At 38.3% G+C, this 16,564-nt stretch overlaps 1 protein-coding gene across 6 annotated transcripts in view; it reads left to right on the plus strand.

The window, feature by feature from the left end:
- CTCF (CCCTC-binding factor) overlaps positions 1-16,564 on the plus strand; it is a 45,755-nt gene that overhangs the window by 14,766 nt on the left and 14,425 nt on the right. For all 6 annotated transcript variants that reach the window (XM_055553555.1, XM_055553553.1, XM_055553554.1 and 3 more), the window contains 3 exons: positions 10,281-11,070; positions 11,409-11,579; positions 14,542-14,675. In XM_055553555.1, coding sequence (XP_055409530.1) covers positions 10,290-11,070; positions 11,409-11,579; positions 14,542-14,675 — 1,086 coding nt within the window. In that variant the 5' untranslated portion in view covers positions 10,281-10,289. The remainder of the gene's footprint in view (positions 1-10,280; positions 11,071-11,408; positions 11,580-14,541; positions 14,676-16,564) is intronic.

Genomic DNA, 16,564 nt, shown 5'->3' on the forward strand with positions numbered 1-16,564 from the left:
TAAAGTGGACTTCTGGAAGTTATCCTTCTCTACTGTCTTATTCTCAGTGCACATGTCTTATTCTTAGTACATGTATATTTTATAATAACCAGTCTCCCCAAATGACTATGCAGTGGTGTGAGTATGAAAGATTATTTTGGTAGTTTCCCTTTGAGAAATAACCTGACACATTTGCTATGAAGCCACATTATCAGGTGATAAATTACTAAGCCTTAACATCTTCAAAAATTAGTGTATTCACAATTAGCCTTTATTTTTGTGGCAGTATTTTTAAAATCTAAACCTATACTTGTATTGTCAGGGCTTACTTTTTTCTTTTTGTGAAACGACATAAACATAGCAGTGAAGGATATAAATTCATATAGTTAAGCTTCCACTTAGCATACAAACAGTGTTTTGTTTTTTATGTTCTCTTCCTGCTTTTGTCACGTGCAGGAACCATTTATATACATGTTCCAGATGACAGTGACACTAGTATTGAATGTCTGCTGCTTACCTAACACTGTTTTGTGCTCATTGCTATAGAATATTCAGAAGTGAAAGGCATAGTTCCTGCCCTTGACAAGCTAATAATCTATTAGGGGAAAGACAGATACACAGAACAGTGTATTCAAATAAATAAAATAACAAAAGCAAAATAAATTAGAGTCAGTCTCCACTAGTCAAGGTTGAGAAATCTTTGAATAGGGGATGAGTTGGAGAAGGAAATGGCAACCCATCCAGTGTTCTTGCCTGGAGAATCCCAGGGACGGGGGAGCCTGTTGGGCTGCCGTCTATGGGGTCGCACAGAGTCGGACACGACTGAAGCGACTTAGCAGCAGCAGCAGCAGACCTGGAGGAGACAGGACAATAGGCACTTGTGTGTAAGATGCACCAAAGGTGAGGTTGGATGGTTTGAAAGGATGATAACAAATCTTACAGAGCTCTGGGAGTGAAGCCAAAGGAGTTGATTGAGTAACCCTCAGTCCTCATGAGTTTTTGTGCCTCATTTCAGGAAGATTTAGTCCGGCAGCAATATGCTAGACAGACTAGTAAGAGACCAGCCTGGGAGGCTGTTCTGTTCTTTTGACTCTCTTTCATTCCTGGATTTGATCAGTCAACAGATTTCTGTCAACTACCTTGATTCCAAAGGTAATTAGTAGTTTGTCAGAGAAGTAATTTTTGTGGGGAAAATTTATCTAAGGTTTGTGATTAGAATTCTAAGAAACTGAAAGGTCATGTATTCAGCTAACGTGTTCGTTTGCCTTCTGGGGTGACCTATAAAGATATAGAAGAGCACAGTAGCCAGGTTTTGCCCATGTTGTTTTATTTAATTTTTACAACAGCCAGTGAAGTGGGTGCCATTATTATCTTTGTTTTGTAGGAAGGAAAATAAGGCGCAGAAGCGTAGCATGTTTGACTCCAGGTCACACTCCTAGTAGGTGAAAGAACCAGAAATGGGATTCAGGTCTCTGGCAGGAAAGCCTAGCTCTTAATGACTATTTCATTCTATTTCTCTCCCCGCCCCCCCCTTTTTTAGTATGGAACAAGCATTTTCCTCATATGAGGATTATATTAAAACATGATTTTTAATATCTGTGTGATAACTGTTTTATGGATGTGTCATCATTTACCAAATTAAACTTTTCCCTATTGTTGTAATTTTAGGTTGTTTATAATTATTCACTCTGATTAACAATGTCCTTATAATCTCTGATTATTTCTGAGCATAAAATCTGAAGCTAAATTATTGGATCACAATTTGAATATTAAAAATTCTTGACTCATATCACCAGTTACCTTGCTGATTTTTTTTTTTTTTTGTAGTTTACTTAGAATATTATATTAGTTTCAGGTGTGCAGCATAGTGATTCGATATTTTTTTAGATTGCACACCATACAAAGTTAATATTTTTTGTTCTTTGTAACATTTATTTTATAACTGGTAGTTTGTACCTCTTAGTCTTGTTCACCTGTGTCACCCACCCCCAGCTCACCTCCTCTCTGGCAACCACTAGATTGTTCGCTGTATCTGTGAGTTACCTTGCTGTTCTCACTGGGTTGAGAGTTATCCTTTAAAATAGTCTTAAGGTTTAATAGAGGTACAGTGCTGTCACATTGTTTTAATTTGTATTCTTCTTAATGTTTAGACTTAGTTGTTTTTTTTGGTTTTTTTATTCATCTACCATTTGTATTTCTTTGAGTGATCTACTTGTGTCCTTTTCCCAGCCTTCTTTTTTGGTATTTGTCTTTTTCTTATAAAATTTATAACTGCTAATATAATAAGGATATTATTATTAATCTTTTGTCATATATGCTGTAGTTATGTTCTTTTTGGTCATTTTATTCAACATGTATTTGTTTTTACAGTTTTGGGGGTGTTTTTTAAGCTTCAAGGTGGTCAAAATTTCAACAGTTTCCTCTATGCTCTCCTATTATTTAGGAATCTTAAACATAAAGCCTTCCTCATTCTGAGATCAGAAGACCATTTACCTATATCTTTTTCAACTTTGGTTTTCAGATTTGGCTTGTGGGATCCCAGATCCCCAGGCAGGGATCAAACCTGAGACCTTGGCAGTGAGAGCATGGAGTCCTAACCACTGGACCACCAGGGAATTCCCATTTCTTTTTTGTTTTTGTTAATGTCTCCTTATCTCTTAGAACAGAATATATTCCAGGTGGATCAAAGGTGTAACTTACTGTAACTTAAATACTCTACTCATTTATAGTTTTTCTGGCACCTTTTATCAAAATAATCCTCTTTCCTTCCTGATTTAATTTTTTAAATATTTATTTGGCTCCACTAGGTCCTAGTTGTGGTACTCAGGATCTTTTTTGTGGTGAAACTCTTCAGTGTGGCACATGGAATCTAGTGCCACACAGTTTCCTGACCAGGGAAGGGACCTGGACCCCTGCCTTGGGAGTTCTAATTCTTAACCTCTGGACCACCAGGGAAGTCCTCCCCAAGTAATTTTAAACTGACAGCTTTATATATGCTACGAGTTGTTTCTGGATTCTCCAATCTGTTTATATTGGCTGGCTGTGATAGTGACAGTACTACACTATATTACTTATTGTGTTAATACTATATTACTTACTATGTTAATATTTGGAAATAAAGGGTGGCCTTCATTTTTCAGCCAGATTTTGAAAATTATATGAACCAGAAATAATTAACATCTTGATGTTTGGCCTTTCTGATCATGGATATAGGATAGCAGTGTGCCTATTGAGTGACGTCTTTTATGCCTCCTAGAAGAGTTTTGTGATCTTCAAAAAGGTCTGCAAATTTTGAATTGAGGTTGTGTTAAGAATGTTGTAAGTTTATATTTCTATATGTTTTTCTGAATTTCCTATTTATTAAATAATAGGTATATATAATTTTGTTTATTTATAACTCATCTTGTTCCACAAAGAAATTGAAGAAATGTATAGAAAATATAAATAGTAAATGATATAAATTCAAAACCCCAGAAAATACAAATTAGAATAAAAAGTTATTACATAGTTTGAGAGGGAAAAGATTCATAAAGGTGTGGCCAGCTAAAATAATGGTAACATGATCCTGTTACATAGGTCTCAGAATGTAAGAAAAAAATTCCTTAGTTGAAACAAAGCTTTTCCAAGCAGGTAACTCGAAATTTCTTCCATGTATTCTTTAGTGTAAGTCAAGGGCATAATGTCAAAATAAAACTTGGTGAGAGCAGTTCTGTAAGGAATAAGACCAAGTGACCCAAGTATACCCAGCTTTCTGGTGGTCTGGCATAATTTTATAATTTTAACCCATAATTTAATGGGTTAAAGCCTAGAATAGAATGCTGAATTCCACAAAGAGGTCAAGTCAGACAAGGACAGAAAAGTCTCCTTTGGGTTTACCAGTTAAGGGCCATTACTGGCTTCAGAGCCAGTATTGAGTATTGGGGAACAGAAACCAAACTGGTGAACTGAGGCGTGGAAGAGATGTTAAGGAATAGAGACAGCTACTGTGGGGTTGATCAAGGAGGAATACAGAGACAGCAGATGCTAAGTTGTCAAGTGGGGTTAAGGGGAATTTTAAGAGAAAAAGATTTGAGCAATAGAGAGCTGATACAGCACTGACAGGCAAGAAGGGAAGAGCTGATCCAGCAGGTTCCCTTAGGATGCAGGTCAGGTTGGTGGTGCAGGAGCATAGGCAGACTTCTGGATACTTTGTGGAGAGTCTGGGCCTGTGTACCCTTCCACTCAGCCAGTCAGCGTGTGTTTTTTTTTCCACAGTGAGAGAATAGTGGTGAGCAAGAGGTACTCAGATACCAGTTTTCCTCTCTTGCAGGTTCCTCACCCTCATATGCCAGTTTCACCCTGCCTCAGTCTAAGGGAACCCCATCTTGCCCCATCTTCTACCCATAAGTTGATCTGATCGAATGATTTTTTTTTTTTAATTAATACTCCCAAGCTTCAGTTTTAAGATGGTAGAGGGTACAGGGAAGGGTCTGTTCTACAGAATTCCATTTTTTGTGTGCTACTGCAACCCAGAGGACTAACCCATTTTGCCAAGCTCATTTGGTTGGTTAGGGATGATGAGGGTTTCAAGTCTGGGTTTCTTTCTTTTATTATTATTATTTTTTCTTTCTTTTATTTTAGCTGTGCCACACGGCTTGCAGGATCTTAGTTCCCCAACCAGGGATTGAACCTGGGCCATAGCAGTGAGAGCACTGAGTCCTAGCCCCTGGACTGCCAGGGAATTCCCCAGGTTTCTTTATTCCTTATCCAGTGCCACTGAGTTGAAGGTGATAGCCAGACACCCATAGAAGAGAGAGATCCTTTAGGCATTGAAACGGAGGAATTGCACATGTGGACTTAGAAGACCTCTGGGTTGAGACAACTGAAGTAAAAAATAAAAAGGTTCATGAGCTGAATGACTACAGAGAAAGGAACAGAGTCTTGATGTTGCTCAGAGCACCTGGGGGGAGAGCTCTCAGAAACAAGGGAGAGACCTAGGAAAACAGGAACCAAGAGAGAAAAGAGGCTGATGAAGGAGGAATCAGCTTCATGCTGTTAGATGCCAAAGAAAAATTGAGTTTGAGGATGAGGGGAAGACCTTCAGGTTGGCTGGTGTAGTTCCTGGTGAATGGTGCTTGTGTATCAAGCAAGACTAGAGAGGGTTGAGTTGGGAGTGGAGTCCTTTTTAGTAAGGTATTTAGTAAAGTATTTAAAACACCGCAAAGCCATATAGAAATGTATGTAAATTTTATGTATATAGTTTCATCTATATTTAAAAATACATCCCTAAGAGGAAAATAGCATCAAAGTACTAGGTGATTAGGTGTAGAAATTGTGAACAATTTTTTTTAAGTCCTATTTGTGCTTCATTTTTCAGACTTCTATGAATAAGCAATATACTTTGATAATCTAAAAGAGTTTTGTCCAGAGGTTAATGTAAACCTGTTCTTAATGACATTGGTCCACTAGAAGATTTGACAGAACCTAGAAAGCACACCTGACTCAAGTAAGCAGAGAGGCCAAGAATATGACAGACTCAACAGAAACTGAGTGGAAAGCGGGAGGCACAGCTGAGCCTGTGGAGGAGGGAAAGGATGGATCCAAACCACTAATGGGGTGAAACAGCTAGGATAGCACAGTCTCCAGGGAGTGGGGAGAGAGACCTCCGCCAGCCTGTTAGGTGAGTTACTGACTGGTAGACTCCTTCCCTTCCACCTGCACCCCCCACCCCCAGAGGAAGTAGAGGATCCACTCCTGGAAGGCATGCCCTGGGACTTCCAAGCTGTGAATGGGAGAGGCTGGTGGCTTGCTACTTTGTGTCTGATTTTTTCTCTGTAAAAATAGAACTTACTGCTATAAGACCCTGAATAGATAGTGATGTTCATGGACCTTATGCCATGTGTTTATTCATGATGAGAGGGTACTCTTGTCAGCTTAACTCCCAGGCAGCATAATTGGTTTCAATTTGATTCCTTTGCACCAATTCTCTTTCTGCCTGGTTTATAATTCCACAACCTCTTTTGGGTTGGACTTGGTTATTTACAAGCGATTTCTAGTATTTTAAGTTTTCAAATTCATGGCAGAGACAAGATGGATTTTTCATTGTTCTTCAGATTGTTGTGTGCTACAAAATCTCACCGAGCTCAGAGATTAAATGCTTTTCCTCCACCAGTTTCATTGTTGAGGATATCTGAATAGCCTGGGTTATGTAGTGATTCTCTGGCAGGGCCAGCATTAGCATTTACAGCGTGTGAAATTTTTTGTTTTTTCATACTTTTCCAAGAATGTTTCCATCATTATGGGGCATTCTTCTCTCTGTTCCTAACTCCAGCATTGAAGTTATCATCATCTGTTGGGGTATTGATTTCAGACCATCATGGCCTAGGAAGGTTTTTTTTGGGGGGGATGGGAATGAGGAAAGTAATAGTATAAAGTAGTGCATCTCAGACTTTAATATATGACACCATTCGGGGATCTGTTAAATTGCAAGTTGTAATTCTGTGAGTCAAGGATAGAGCCTGAAATTCTGTTTTTAGAAGTTCCGAGGTTAAGCCAGTGTTCCTGGTCCTCAGTAGCACCTAGCCACTTGTGGCCATTGAGAATTTACCATGTGACTGGTTCAAATTGAGATTTACTATAAAATTTATACCAGATTTCAAAGGCTTATTATAAAAAAAGAAGGTACAGTATCTCAACTTTTTTTTATTGATTTCATCTTGAAATGATACTATTTTGGATATATTGGGTTAGATTACTAAAATTGATTTTGTCTGTTTCTTTTTACTTTGAAATATGGCTACTGGAAAAATTTGAATTATATGTATGTAGCTCACGTTTCTGTTGGATGGTTCTAGTATAGAACATTCTTATCCCAAGAATGATATGTCTGAACAGTAGTGATTATATAAAAGAAATTATAGCTAGGATCATGCCTAAAGTAGTTTTTCACTATCAGAAATATAAATAAAATCTTATAACAATGCTAGCACATTCATGCTCAGACATTTTTCATTTATAGGCAAATTATAAAGCACTTCACAAATGTCCCTTGACCCTCATGTTCTGTGGTAGCATTTTGTTATATTTGTCCTGTTAATGGAACAGATAGTAAGAGGTCTTTGCATCGAGCATTGTAGTATACTCTTGGTTGTTGAATACAAGGGGCTAAGGAAAGTAGGTAATGGCAGAACAAATCAGGGAAACCCAGCAACCCACAAGGTTTTCCATTAGGCTTGGTTTTGTTCTATGCAGATAGTGAGGTTTGCTGAATCAGTCCAAATATGTAGGGTTGCTTCAACCCTGGCTTTTTCCCTCAAAGAGTTTTAACAAACCCACTGGGGAAACAGATGATTTTGAGAAAAATTTAAGTGCATAATAGTGTGGTTGTTTTATCAGCAGATACATTCAAGGAAAAATAATGGCTTAAAGACCAACCAGTCATGAATCTGAATAGATTATCTGGGGTCAGTACATCTCTCCTCTTTGCAAATATACAGATACACTTTGTTGAAGAAATCAAGCACTGTTCTTTATGAATCAAGTAAGTCTCAATTTTCAGTGCTTAGAAAGCATATGTGATTTCCATTGACAACCAAATGGGTATAGTCTTAATATTTTGTCATTCAAGACCATCCAGTCTATGGCCAGAACCAACACATCTTTCTCCTCTTTCTGTTCTTTCCTCTATTGTATGCTTTTTAAGCATGTGTGTGCACACATGCACACATGCACCGTGTTGCCTTTAAAAGTCCTGACCATCTTGATCTCACACCTGGCCAAATCTACCTTCTTTTACCTTGAGCCATTGTACCTATTCTCTGTTTTGTTAGACAGTAACTCCTAAAACGCAGATCAAGTCTGCATAATCTTGGTCTTTGTACTACCTTGCAGGTGGTCCTGACTTAAGGAGCCTTCTCTGACTGCTATTATGGATAGTGTTTAGGTACCTGAATTGAAGAGATGGGTCTCTGATAGGCATGGCAGAAGCTTTGAGATGAGAGCAAGAATACAAAACACTTTAAATTTTAATTTTGAATTAACTTTTTATATACTTATTGGTTTTGTTAAGTCAGTTTATTGATAGGAATTGGACATTGCGCAGACTCATTTTACTCTTAGATACCTAGGTATTCTCAGCACTCAGAAGATGTAAGAGCCAGAAACTATAAATCAGAGAGAAACTGATTTTTCTATTTTCTATTATGTATTCAGTTAGCATTTATTGTGTTCTTAATAACCTAGGCACAGTGCTAAAGGGTAAAAACTACTTGTTATATACGTGGTCTCTGTCCTCAACAAACTTATGGTCTTACAGAGAAGAGAAATACGTGAATGTATTTCAGGTATGAGATGATGATATGAGACAGGAAGTGGAGGTGTATGGTAGCTACAAGCAGGGCCATTGGACTCCGGATTCAAGTTCTGACTCTGGCTCAGAGAAAAAGAAGAGCATGGAGAAAAGGCATTCCGATGACTTGTTTTCTAAGGGAGAATTTAGCTAAAAACAGGTCGTCTGCCAGATGTAAGAAATGTGTAAGATGTAAACCAGTTTTGTTAATAACTTTAATATCAAATATCCAGACAGAGTTGAATCCCATTGTCTCATGGCATTTTTAAATAACATTTGTTGGTTTGAATCAATACAAACAAGATCCATAGATTGTGGTTGCTATATCTCTTAAGCTTCTTTTGTCTGTATCAGGGTTTCTCAACCTCTGCACTTACTGACATTTGGGGACCAATAATTCTTTGTTGTGAAAGACTCACCTGTGCAGAGGAGGATGCTTAGTAACGTCTCTGGCCTCTATCCACTAGATAGCACTAGATACTGGTAGCTTACCTGCACAAGTAGTGACAACCAGAAACATGTCCAAGTCAAGTTGGGTCGCTCAGTCATGTCCGACTCTTTGCTAACCCATGGACTGCAGGATGCCAGGCTTCCCTGTCCATCACCAACTCCCAGAGCTTGCTCAAACTCATGTCTATCTAGTTGGTGATGCCATCCAACCATCTCACCCTCATCTCGTCCCCTTCTCCTCCTGCCTTCAATCTTGCCCAGCATCAGGGTCTTTTCTAGTGAGTCAGTTTTTCACATCAGGTGGCCAAAGTATCGGAGCTTCAGCATCAGTCCTTCCAATGAATATTCAGGACTGATTTCCTTTAGGATTGACTGGTTGAATCTCCTTGCAGTCCAAAGGACTCTCAAGAGTCTTCTCCAACTCCACAGTTCAAAAGCATCAGTTCTTCGGTGCTCAGGTTTCTTTATAGTCCAACTCTCACATCCATACATGACTATTGGAAAAACCATAGCCTTGACTAGACGGACCTTTGTTGGCAAAGTAATATCTCTGCTTTTTAATATGCTGTCTAGGTTGGTCAAAACTTTTCTTCCAAGGAGCAAGTGTCTTTTAATTTCATGACTACAGTCACCATCTGCAGTAATTTTGGAGCCCAAGATAAGAAAATCTGTCACTGTTTCCCCATCTATTTGCCATAAAGTGATGGGACCAGATGCCATGATCTTCGTTTTTTGAATGTTGAGTTTTAAGCCAGCTTTTTCACTCTCCTCTTTGACTTTCATCAAGAGGCTCTTCAGTTCCTCTTCACTTTCTGCCATAAAGGTGGTGGTATTTGCATATTGGAGGTTATTTGATATTTCTCCCAGCAGTCTTGATTCCAGCTTGTGCTTCATCCAGCCTGGCATTTCGCATGATATACTCTGCATATAAGTACTTGACGTACTCCTTTTGTAATTTGGAATCAGTCCGTTGTTCTATGTCCAGTTCTAACTGCTTCTTGACCTGATACAGATTTCTCAGGAAGCTGGTCAGGTGGTCTGGTCTCCCGTCTCTTTAAGAATTTTCCACAGTTTGTTGTTATCCACACAGTCAGAAACATGTCCAGGCCTTGCCAAATGTCTCCTGGCATAAGAACCACTGATCTGTAGGTTCTCCCTGTACCCTTCACATTTTTTTTTTCTTCCTGGTGATTTCTTTACAGAAGACAATGAGTAGTTATTCCTGCAGTTTCCTTTAGTTTGGGTTTCATGAATTTCATCCCTGGAGTGTAAATTAATATCCTCTGTCACCAATTTCCTGTTAATTGGTAGTTGGATCTAGAGGCTTGATTCAAGATTTTTTTGTTTTGTCTTAAAAGACTACTTCGTAGATAGTATTCCCTTCTTCTACCAAGAGGTGCATAATATCTGTTATGTCTTTTTGTAATATTAACAAACATTGGTGGTCCTTTTTTGTTTTAAAATATATGTTTTCGTTTAGATAAATTTTATTTTAAATAACAATCTGTGTTCTCCTTTAATAAAGGAAGGGGAAATGGAAGGTGAGGCGGTTGAAGCCATTGTGGAAGAGTCTGAAACTTTCATTAAAGGAAAGGAGAGAAAGACTTACCAGAGACGCCGGGAAGGGGGCCAGGAAGAGGACGCTTGCCACCTTCCCCAGAACCAGACTGATGGTGGTGAGGTGGTCCAGGATGTCAATAGCAGTGTACAGATGGTGATGATGGAACAGCTGGATCCTACCCTTCTTCAGATGAAGACTGAAGTCATGGAGGGTGCAGTCGCTCCAGAAGCAGAGGCTGCCGTGGACGATACCCAGATTATAACCTTGCAGGTTGTAAATATGGAGGAACAGCCTATCAACATAGGAGAGCTTCAGCTTGTACAAGTACCTGTTCCTGTGACTGTACCTGTTGCTACCACTTCAGTAGAAGAACTTCAGGGGGCTTATGAGAATGAAGTGTCTAAAGAGGGCCTTGCAGAAAGTGAACCTGTGATATGTCACACCTTACCTTTGCCTGAAGGGTTTCAAGTGGTAAAAGTGGGGGCCAATGGAGAGGTGGAGACCTTAGAGCAAGGGGAACTTCCACCTCAGGAAGATCCTAGTTGGCAAAAAGACCCAGACTATCAGCCACCAGCCAAAAAAACAAAGAAAACCAAAAAGAGCAAACTGCGTTACACAGAGGAGGGCAAAGATGTGGATGTGTCTGTGTATGATTTTGAGGAAGAGCAGCAGGAGGGTCTGCTGTCAGAGGTTAATGCAGAGAAAGTGGTTGGTAACATGAAGCCTCCAAAGCCAACAAAAATTAAAAAGAAAGGTAAAATAAGTTTATCTATTATATTCTCAAAACCATTTTGGGATAAAGCACATAACAGTACATATGTAGATTATTTTATATTAAATGGATTTATTTTTTTAAAGATTGTGATGTGGGTATCAATTTTTTTAGCCAGTCTAAAGTGTTTTCAGATTGAGTACTTTAAGTCCTGAAAAGAAAGAAATCTATTGGTAGCATGAGATAATTATGACTAAATATGACTTAATTGGGTTTAGTTATAAAAAGCTAACAAAATATATCTGTAGAAGTTTAAGCTTAGGATTAATCTTAAAAATTTTGAAACCCTGCAACAAGTAAGTGTTTTATTTTGCATATAGGTGTAAAGAAGACATTCCAGTGTGAGCTTTGCAGTTACACATGTCCACGGCGTTCAAATTTGGATCGGCATATGAAAAGTCACACTGATGAGAGACCACATAAGTGCCATCTCTGTGGCAGGGCATTCAGAACAGTCACCCTTCTGAGGAATCACCTTAACACACACACAGGTAGGTGCTGGATAAACATGTTGGGGACTACAGCTTAGCAAAGGCTTAAACTTGAGTTTTAAATATCTTCTAAGCTGATCCCAGTGGGAGTAAAAGTAGTAAGACTTCTTTGTTCTTTTCTTATAATACCCTTTTTGTAATCTTGATTTATTGTAAGCAAGTGGACTTATGGGCAAATACAAAGAAAATTTATGGGAAATAATCCAAATTATGTAAGGATGGTGATTCAGATAAAGATTTTCTATGGTAGTTAACCAACCTATGATATTTACAATCTATAATATTTCCTGAGGGACATCACCATTGTGTTGCTAAAGTTTTAACAACAATGAGAAAAACTAACCCCCCAAAATCCCAGGCAACAGTTGCCAGGCACTATGAGGAAGAACATTAGAAATAGAAATGTGGTCCTCTGTAAAAACCATGGTTTCTGGTTGTTTTACCTCAAAGAAAAAGCTATAGTTCATAAACCCAGAATGAAAAATTTAAGACACTGTCCCAGCATTTCAAACATTTGTTCATTCATGGTCCACACATACTCAATATTCTAATATTAGCTTCGTGTAGACCGTGGTCAGATTCTGGAGTCACTACAGGGGAGAACTGTGGGCTGAAGCTCTCCTGAGACTCTCTTCTGGGCTCTTACACACTTATGGTGTTGATAATTGGCTCCAAGTGCAAATAGAAACTTCTCTCACCTGATTCTTCATGCAGAATAGCTTTCTTCTATCCAGATTCTCCACCTCATTTTACATGACGACTCTTGTTTTCTCTGATTTGTTGGTTGTCTGATGAACATGATCAAGTAAGGGTTGGCCTGTAAGCAGTATGCTGTGCAGTAGTGTATTTGTTAATGTGACGTAGTCACTTCTCACCAACTCCCTAGTTTCTACCCAGACTCTTGACGATGATAATATGTTTTATTTGGTAGTTTGAAAATCCTAGGGAAAAGGCACAAGACTGGATAAAAGCAGCTGAACACATTATAGGACTGCCAAAATGGGAGTGCCTTGATGTGGGCACTGTGTCATGGTCAAGTCCTCAGCTTTGAAAATAAGAAATTTGGCTATTTACAAGTGATTTAGCAGGACCAATTCATACTAACCAAACCCTCAAGAGTCAGGAGCATAACAGAACATCAGTTTATGGTGAAGAATGCACCTTTTTATTTTGTAGATGCAATAGTATTGCATCCTAGGGGGCACCCTTGCCTATGTCCAGATGCTGTAGCAATTGAACGGTGTCCTGGTGAGCGTGGACCTTGAGCAGAGGGACATAGTCAGTCATGTGGTACAACCTGATGAAAATTCATGTCCCACAGCGGTGTCTGCTTGTTTCCTAATTGCCATGCTTAGGTCTATCGGAGGCAGGCCTCTTTCTCCCCCTTTGGTAATGCTAGGTAAACATTGGAAATTCTTTGTTTTCAGCTTACCGTGTCCTAATAGGAATTGATGTTGCTTTCCTTCTCTTGTTAATTGTTGTTTTACTTACCTATCTGTATCTCCAGACTGTACATTTTTCATACATAAGAACTCTATCCTTCACTCTTAATCCTCAGTGGAACTAAAGAAGCAAACTGAATAAATGAACATTCTTTGGAATTTTCTAATAATTGCTGTCATATCCAAACACATTGCCCTCTCCAGTATTCTCAATCTCTGGGAAAATCATTTCTGCAAATGGCTGGTCCCATTCATAACATTGTGAGTCTTCCTGATTCCATTCTCAAAGGTAGCCTGCCTTTGATTTTGGTGTTTGAGATGACCTTGCTGTTCACTTCTTACCCACGATTACAGATGGTGATGATAACAACCTATGAAAACAGTACTGTGTTCTGCTGTCAGCTTTATCTCTTTGTTGTGAATATTACTTGGTCATAATATTTCAAGTGCAGTGTTCAGAATATAAAGTGGCTAGAGAAGATCTTCTAAAGTCATGTTACATTATGAGGCTACTATGGGAAGACATATTAAAAACAATAAGATTATCTCAGTGAAAGGAAAAATAAAACAAGAAAAAAACCAAGAAATATAGAAGATATAAGTGAAAGTGAAGTCGCTCAGTCGTGTCCGACTCTTTGCGACCCCGTGGACTGTAGCCTACCAGGCTGTTCTGTCTATGGGATTTTCCAGGCAAGAATACTGGAGTGGGTTGCCATTTCCTCCTCCAGGAGATCTTCCCAACCCAGGGATTGAACCCAGGTCTCCCACATTGTAGGCAGATGCTTTACTGTCTGAGCCACGAGGGAAGTCCATAGAAGATATAGTATTAGTTCAAAAAATATTTAAATATTCTATGATTTAACATTCAAATCACAGAATATTAGATACGGATATTTGAAAACAGTCTATTTAAATCACATAACATAAAAGGCAATATACTTTTAAAGCCTTTGGTAAATCTCTAGAATACCATATGAAACCAAATTAAAATAGAAAACATGTTATTATATTTCTTTTTTTTTTTTTTTTTTTTTTTTTAAGAAAAAGTTGGTCAATATGGACAGCTCACTGGTTCTGTATATATAATTTCAATACAGTAAGTTTTGATGTGTAGAAGAATCTTGAGTCAAATGACTATTAATTCTGTGACCTCTACTTGATAGACATTGAGGTTTAAAAGATGTGTTCTGTATTTTTTTAGATGGGTTGAAACAGGTATTTCTATTAACCTTTAATCCATAGTGATCAGAATATTCACAAAATAGGGATAAAAATGATTTTGTATTCAAAGACAGCAGACTCAAAATGGTAATTAAGAAAAACTAAACGTTTGGCATGTGTTTTTAATATTTTGAGATTGGTGTTATAAAGTCAGCTGGGCTTACCTGTAGCTTTTGGAGCTATTCTCAGGCATGGTCGGTGAGATACCCAGGGTCCAGCCTCATGCTGCAGTTGTGCCACACATTGAGCTCTGAAATTAACCATGTCCTTGTCTTTCTGTTATGTCCTCCTTTGTCCAGGTACTCGTCCTCACAAGTGCCCAGACTGTGATATGGCCTTTGTGACTAGTGGAGAATTGGTGCGGCATCGTCGTTACAAACACACCCATGAGAAGCCATTTAAGTGTTCCATGTGCGATTACGCCAGTGTAGAAGTAAGTTCGGTGTAGAAGTTCAGCTCCTTGTTGGTTCCTTGTTTTAAGAAGATCCTGACTCCTGTGTGAGGGTAGTTTATATCCTCATAATACAAGATAGAGTATCTTACTAGATTACTACCACTCCTCCTCCCCACCACTAGAAAGAAAAATTTGTAATGAGTGTGAAAGGTTTACCCATTAAAAAAAGAGTACTAATCCACATGTTATTAATGTTACAGGCAAATTCTACCAAACTGCAAAGAAACAAGTCACTATACCAAGAGTATTTTAAAAATGGAAGATTTTCTCACCATAATCATTTGAGGTTACCTTGTTACCAAAACTGGATTCAGTTCAGTTCAGTCGCTCAGTCATGTCTGACTCTTTACCAAAACTGGATTCAGTTTAGTTCAGTCGCTCAGTCATGTCCGACTCTTTGCGACCCCATGAATCGCAGCACGCCAGGCCTGCCTGTCCATCACCAACTCCCCGGAGTTCACTCAGACTCACGGCCATCGAGTCGGTGATGCCATCCAGCCATCTCATCTTCTGTCGTCCCCTTCTCCTCCTGCCCCCAGTCCCTCCCAGCATCAGAGTCTTTTCCAATGAGTCAACTCTTCACATGAGGTGGCCAAAGTATTGGAGTTTCAGCTTTAGCATCATTCCTTCCAAAGAACACCCAGGACTGATCTCCTTTAGAATGGACTGGTTGGATTAGGATACTTCTAAAAAGAAAACTGTATCTTTTTCTCACAGAAAAGCCAAAATTTTAAATAAATTAACAGACCAAATTTAGTAATAAAGTATTACTAAAATGTGATTATTAAATAGAAGATATCTAAAATGCAAGAGTAATTTAACATTAGGAAATTATTGGTGTGTACTACATTGAGAGATTAAAGAAAAACCACATGATCATTTCTGTAATTGAAAAACTATAAAATTTGATAGTTGATACTGTTTAAAGTTCTAGCAAGTCAAGTGTAGAAGAAAATGTCTTTTTTATGAGAAGTATCTACTGGCAGCCTATAGTAAACCCAGTCTAAGTAACTTTGGAACAAGATACCCATCACAGTTAGAATTTCAACATTGTATTTGAAATCCTAGATAATAGCATAAAATAAGTAATGAATTATAAATGGAAAGACAAAACTGTCTTTTCTTACAGACATATTTTCTTACATAGAAAATCTAAGAGTTGGCTGAAAAACCTAGAACATTTGAGTTCAGTCTAGTGGTCAGATCCAAGGTGAATACACAGGAATTAATGACTTATTTTATGCAATACCAATACTAGAAAACAGGTTCAAATTCTAACAGCAGTAAAAATGACCTGGGGGTAAACTGAACAGCAAAAAGCACCTAATACCTATAAGAAGAAAATGTCTCAGAATTTTCCAAAGGACATTAATAAATACACATGTCAAGTTGATTCTGAATTTCAACTGGAAGTGTATATATGAATGACTAAAAAATTTTTGAAAAGGGAATGAAGGGCTTTTGCTATTGGCTATTGTAAAACTATATGATAAATGAAGACAGTGTGATATTGGAGCCAGAAAAAAGAGTTGGCTGAAAAAGAATAGATCCTATGGTGTACAGGAATTTAATATGTGATAAGTCCTAGAACTGAACTGAACTATAGTCCTAGAAAGAGAATTATTCAATAATATTGTTGGAACCATTCTTTAGCCTTAGACAGTGTGTGAAATTTTTACTGTGTAGAAGTACAGGGGGATTTTAGTGTAAAAATTGGAACACTTTTTAAAATTTTCAAGTCAAATGTTAGTGAGTATTTGAAACCCTCCTTAGAGTCACTCTTTTGTTGAAAAGATACCCAATTGAAGATGAAAAGCATAAGTCCATAGGGAGGAAGGTGAGAGGCCGCTGGTGCCTGGCCTGTCTGG

The sequence above is a fragment of the Bubalus kerabau genome, chromosome 17, assembly GCF_029407905.1.
Source record: "Bubalus kerabau isolate K-KA32 ecotype Philippines breed swamp buffalo chromosome 17, PCC_UOA_SB_1v2, whole genome shotgun sequence".
In the NCBI taxonomy this organism is placed as follows: Eukaryota; Metazoa; Chordata; class Mammalia; order Artiodactyla; family Bovidae; genus Bubalus; species Bubalus kerabau.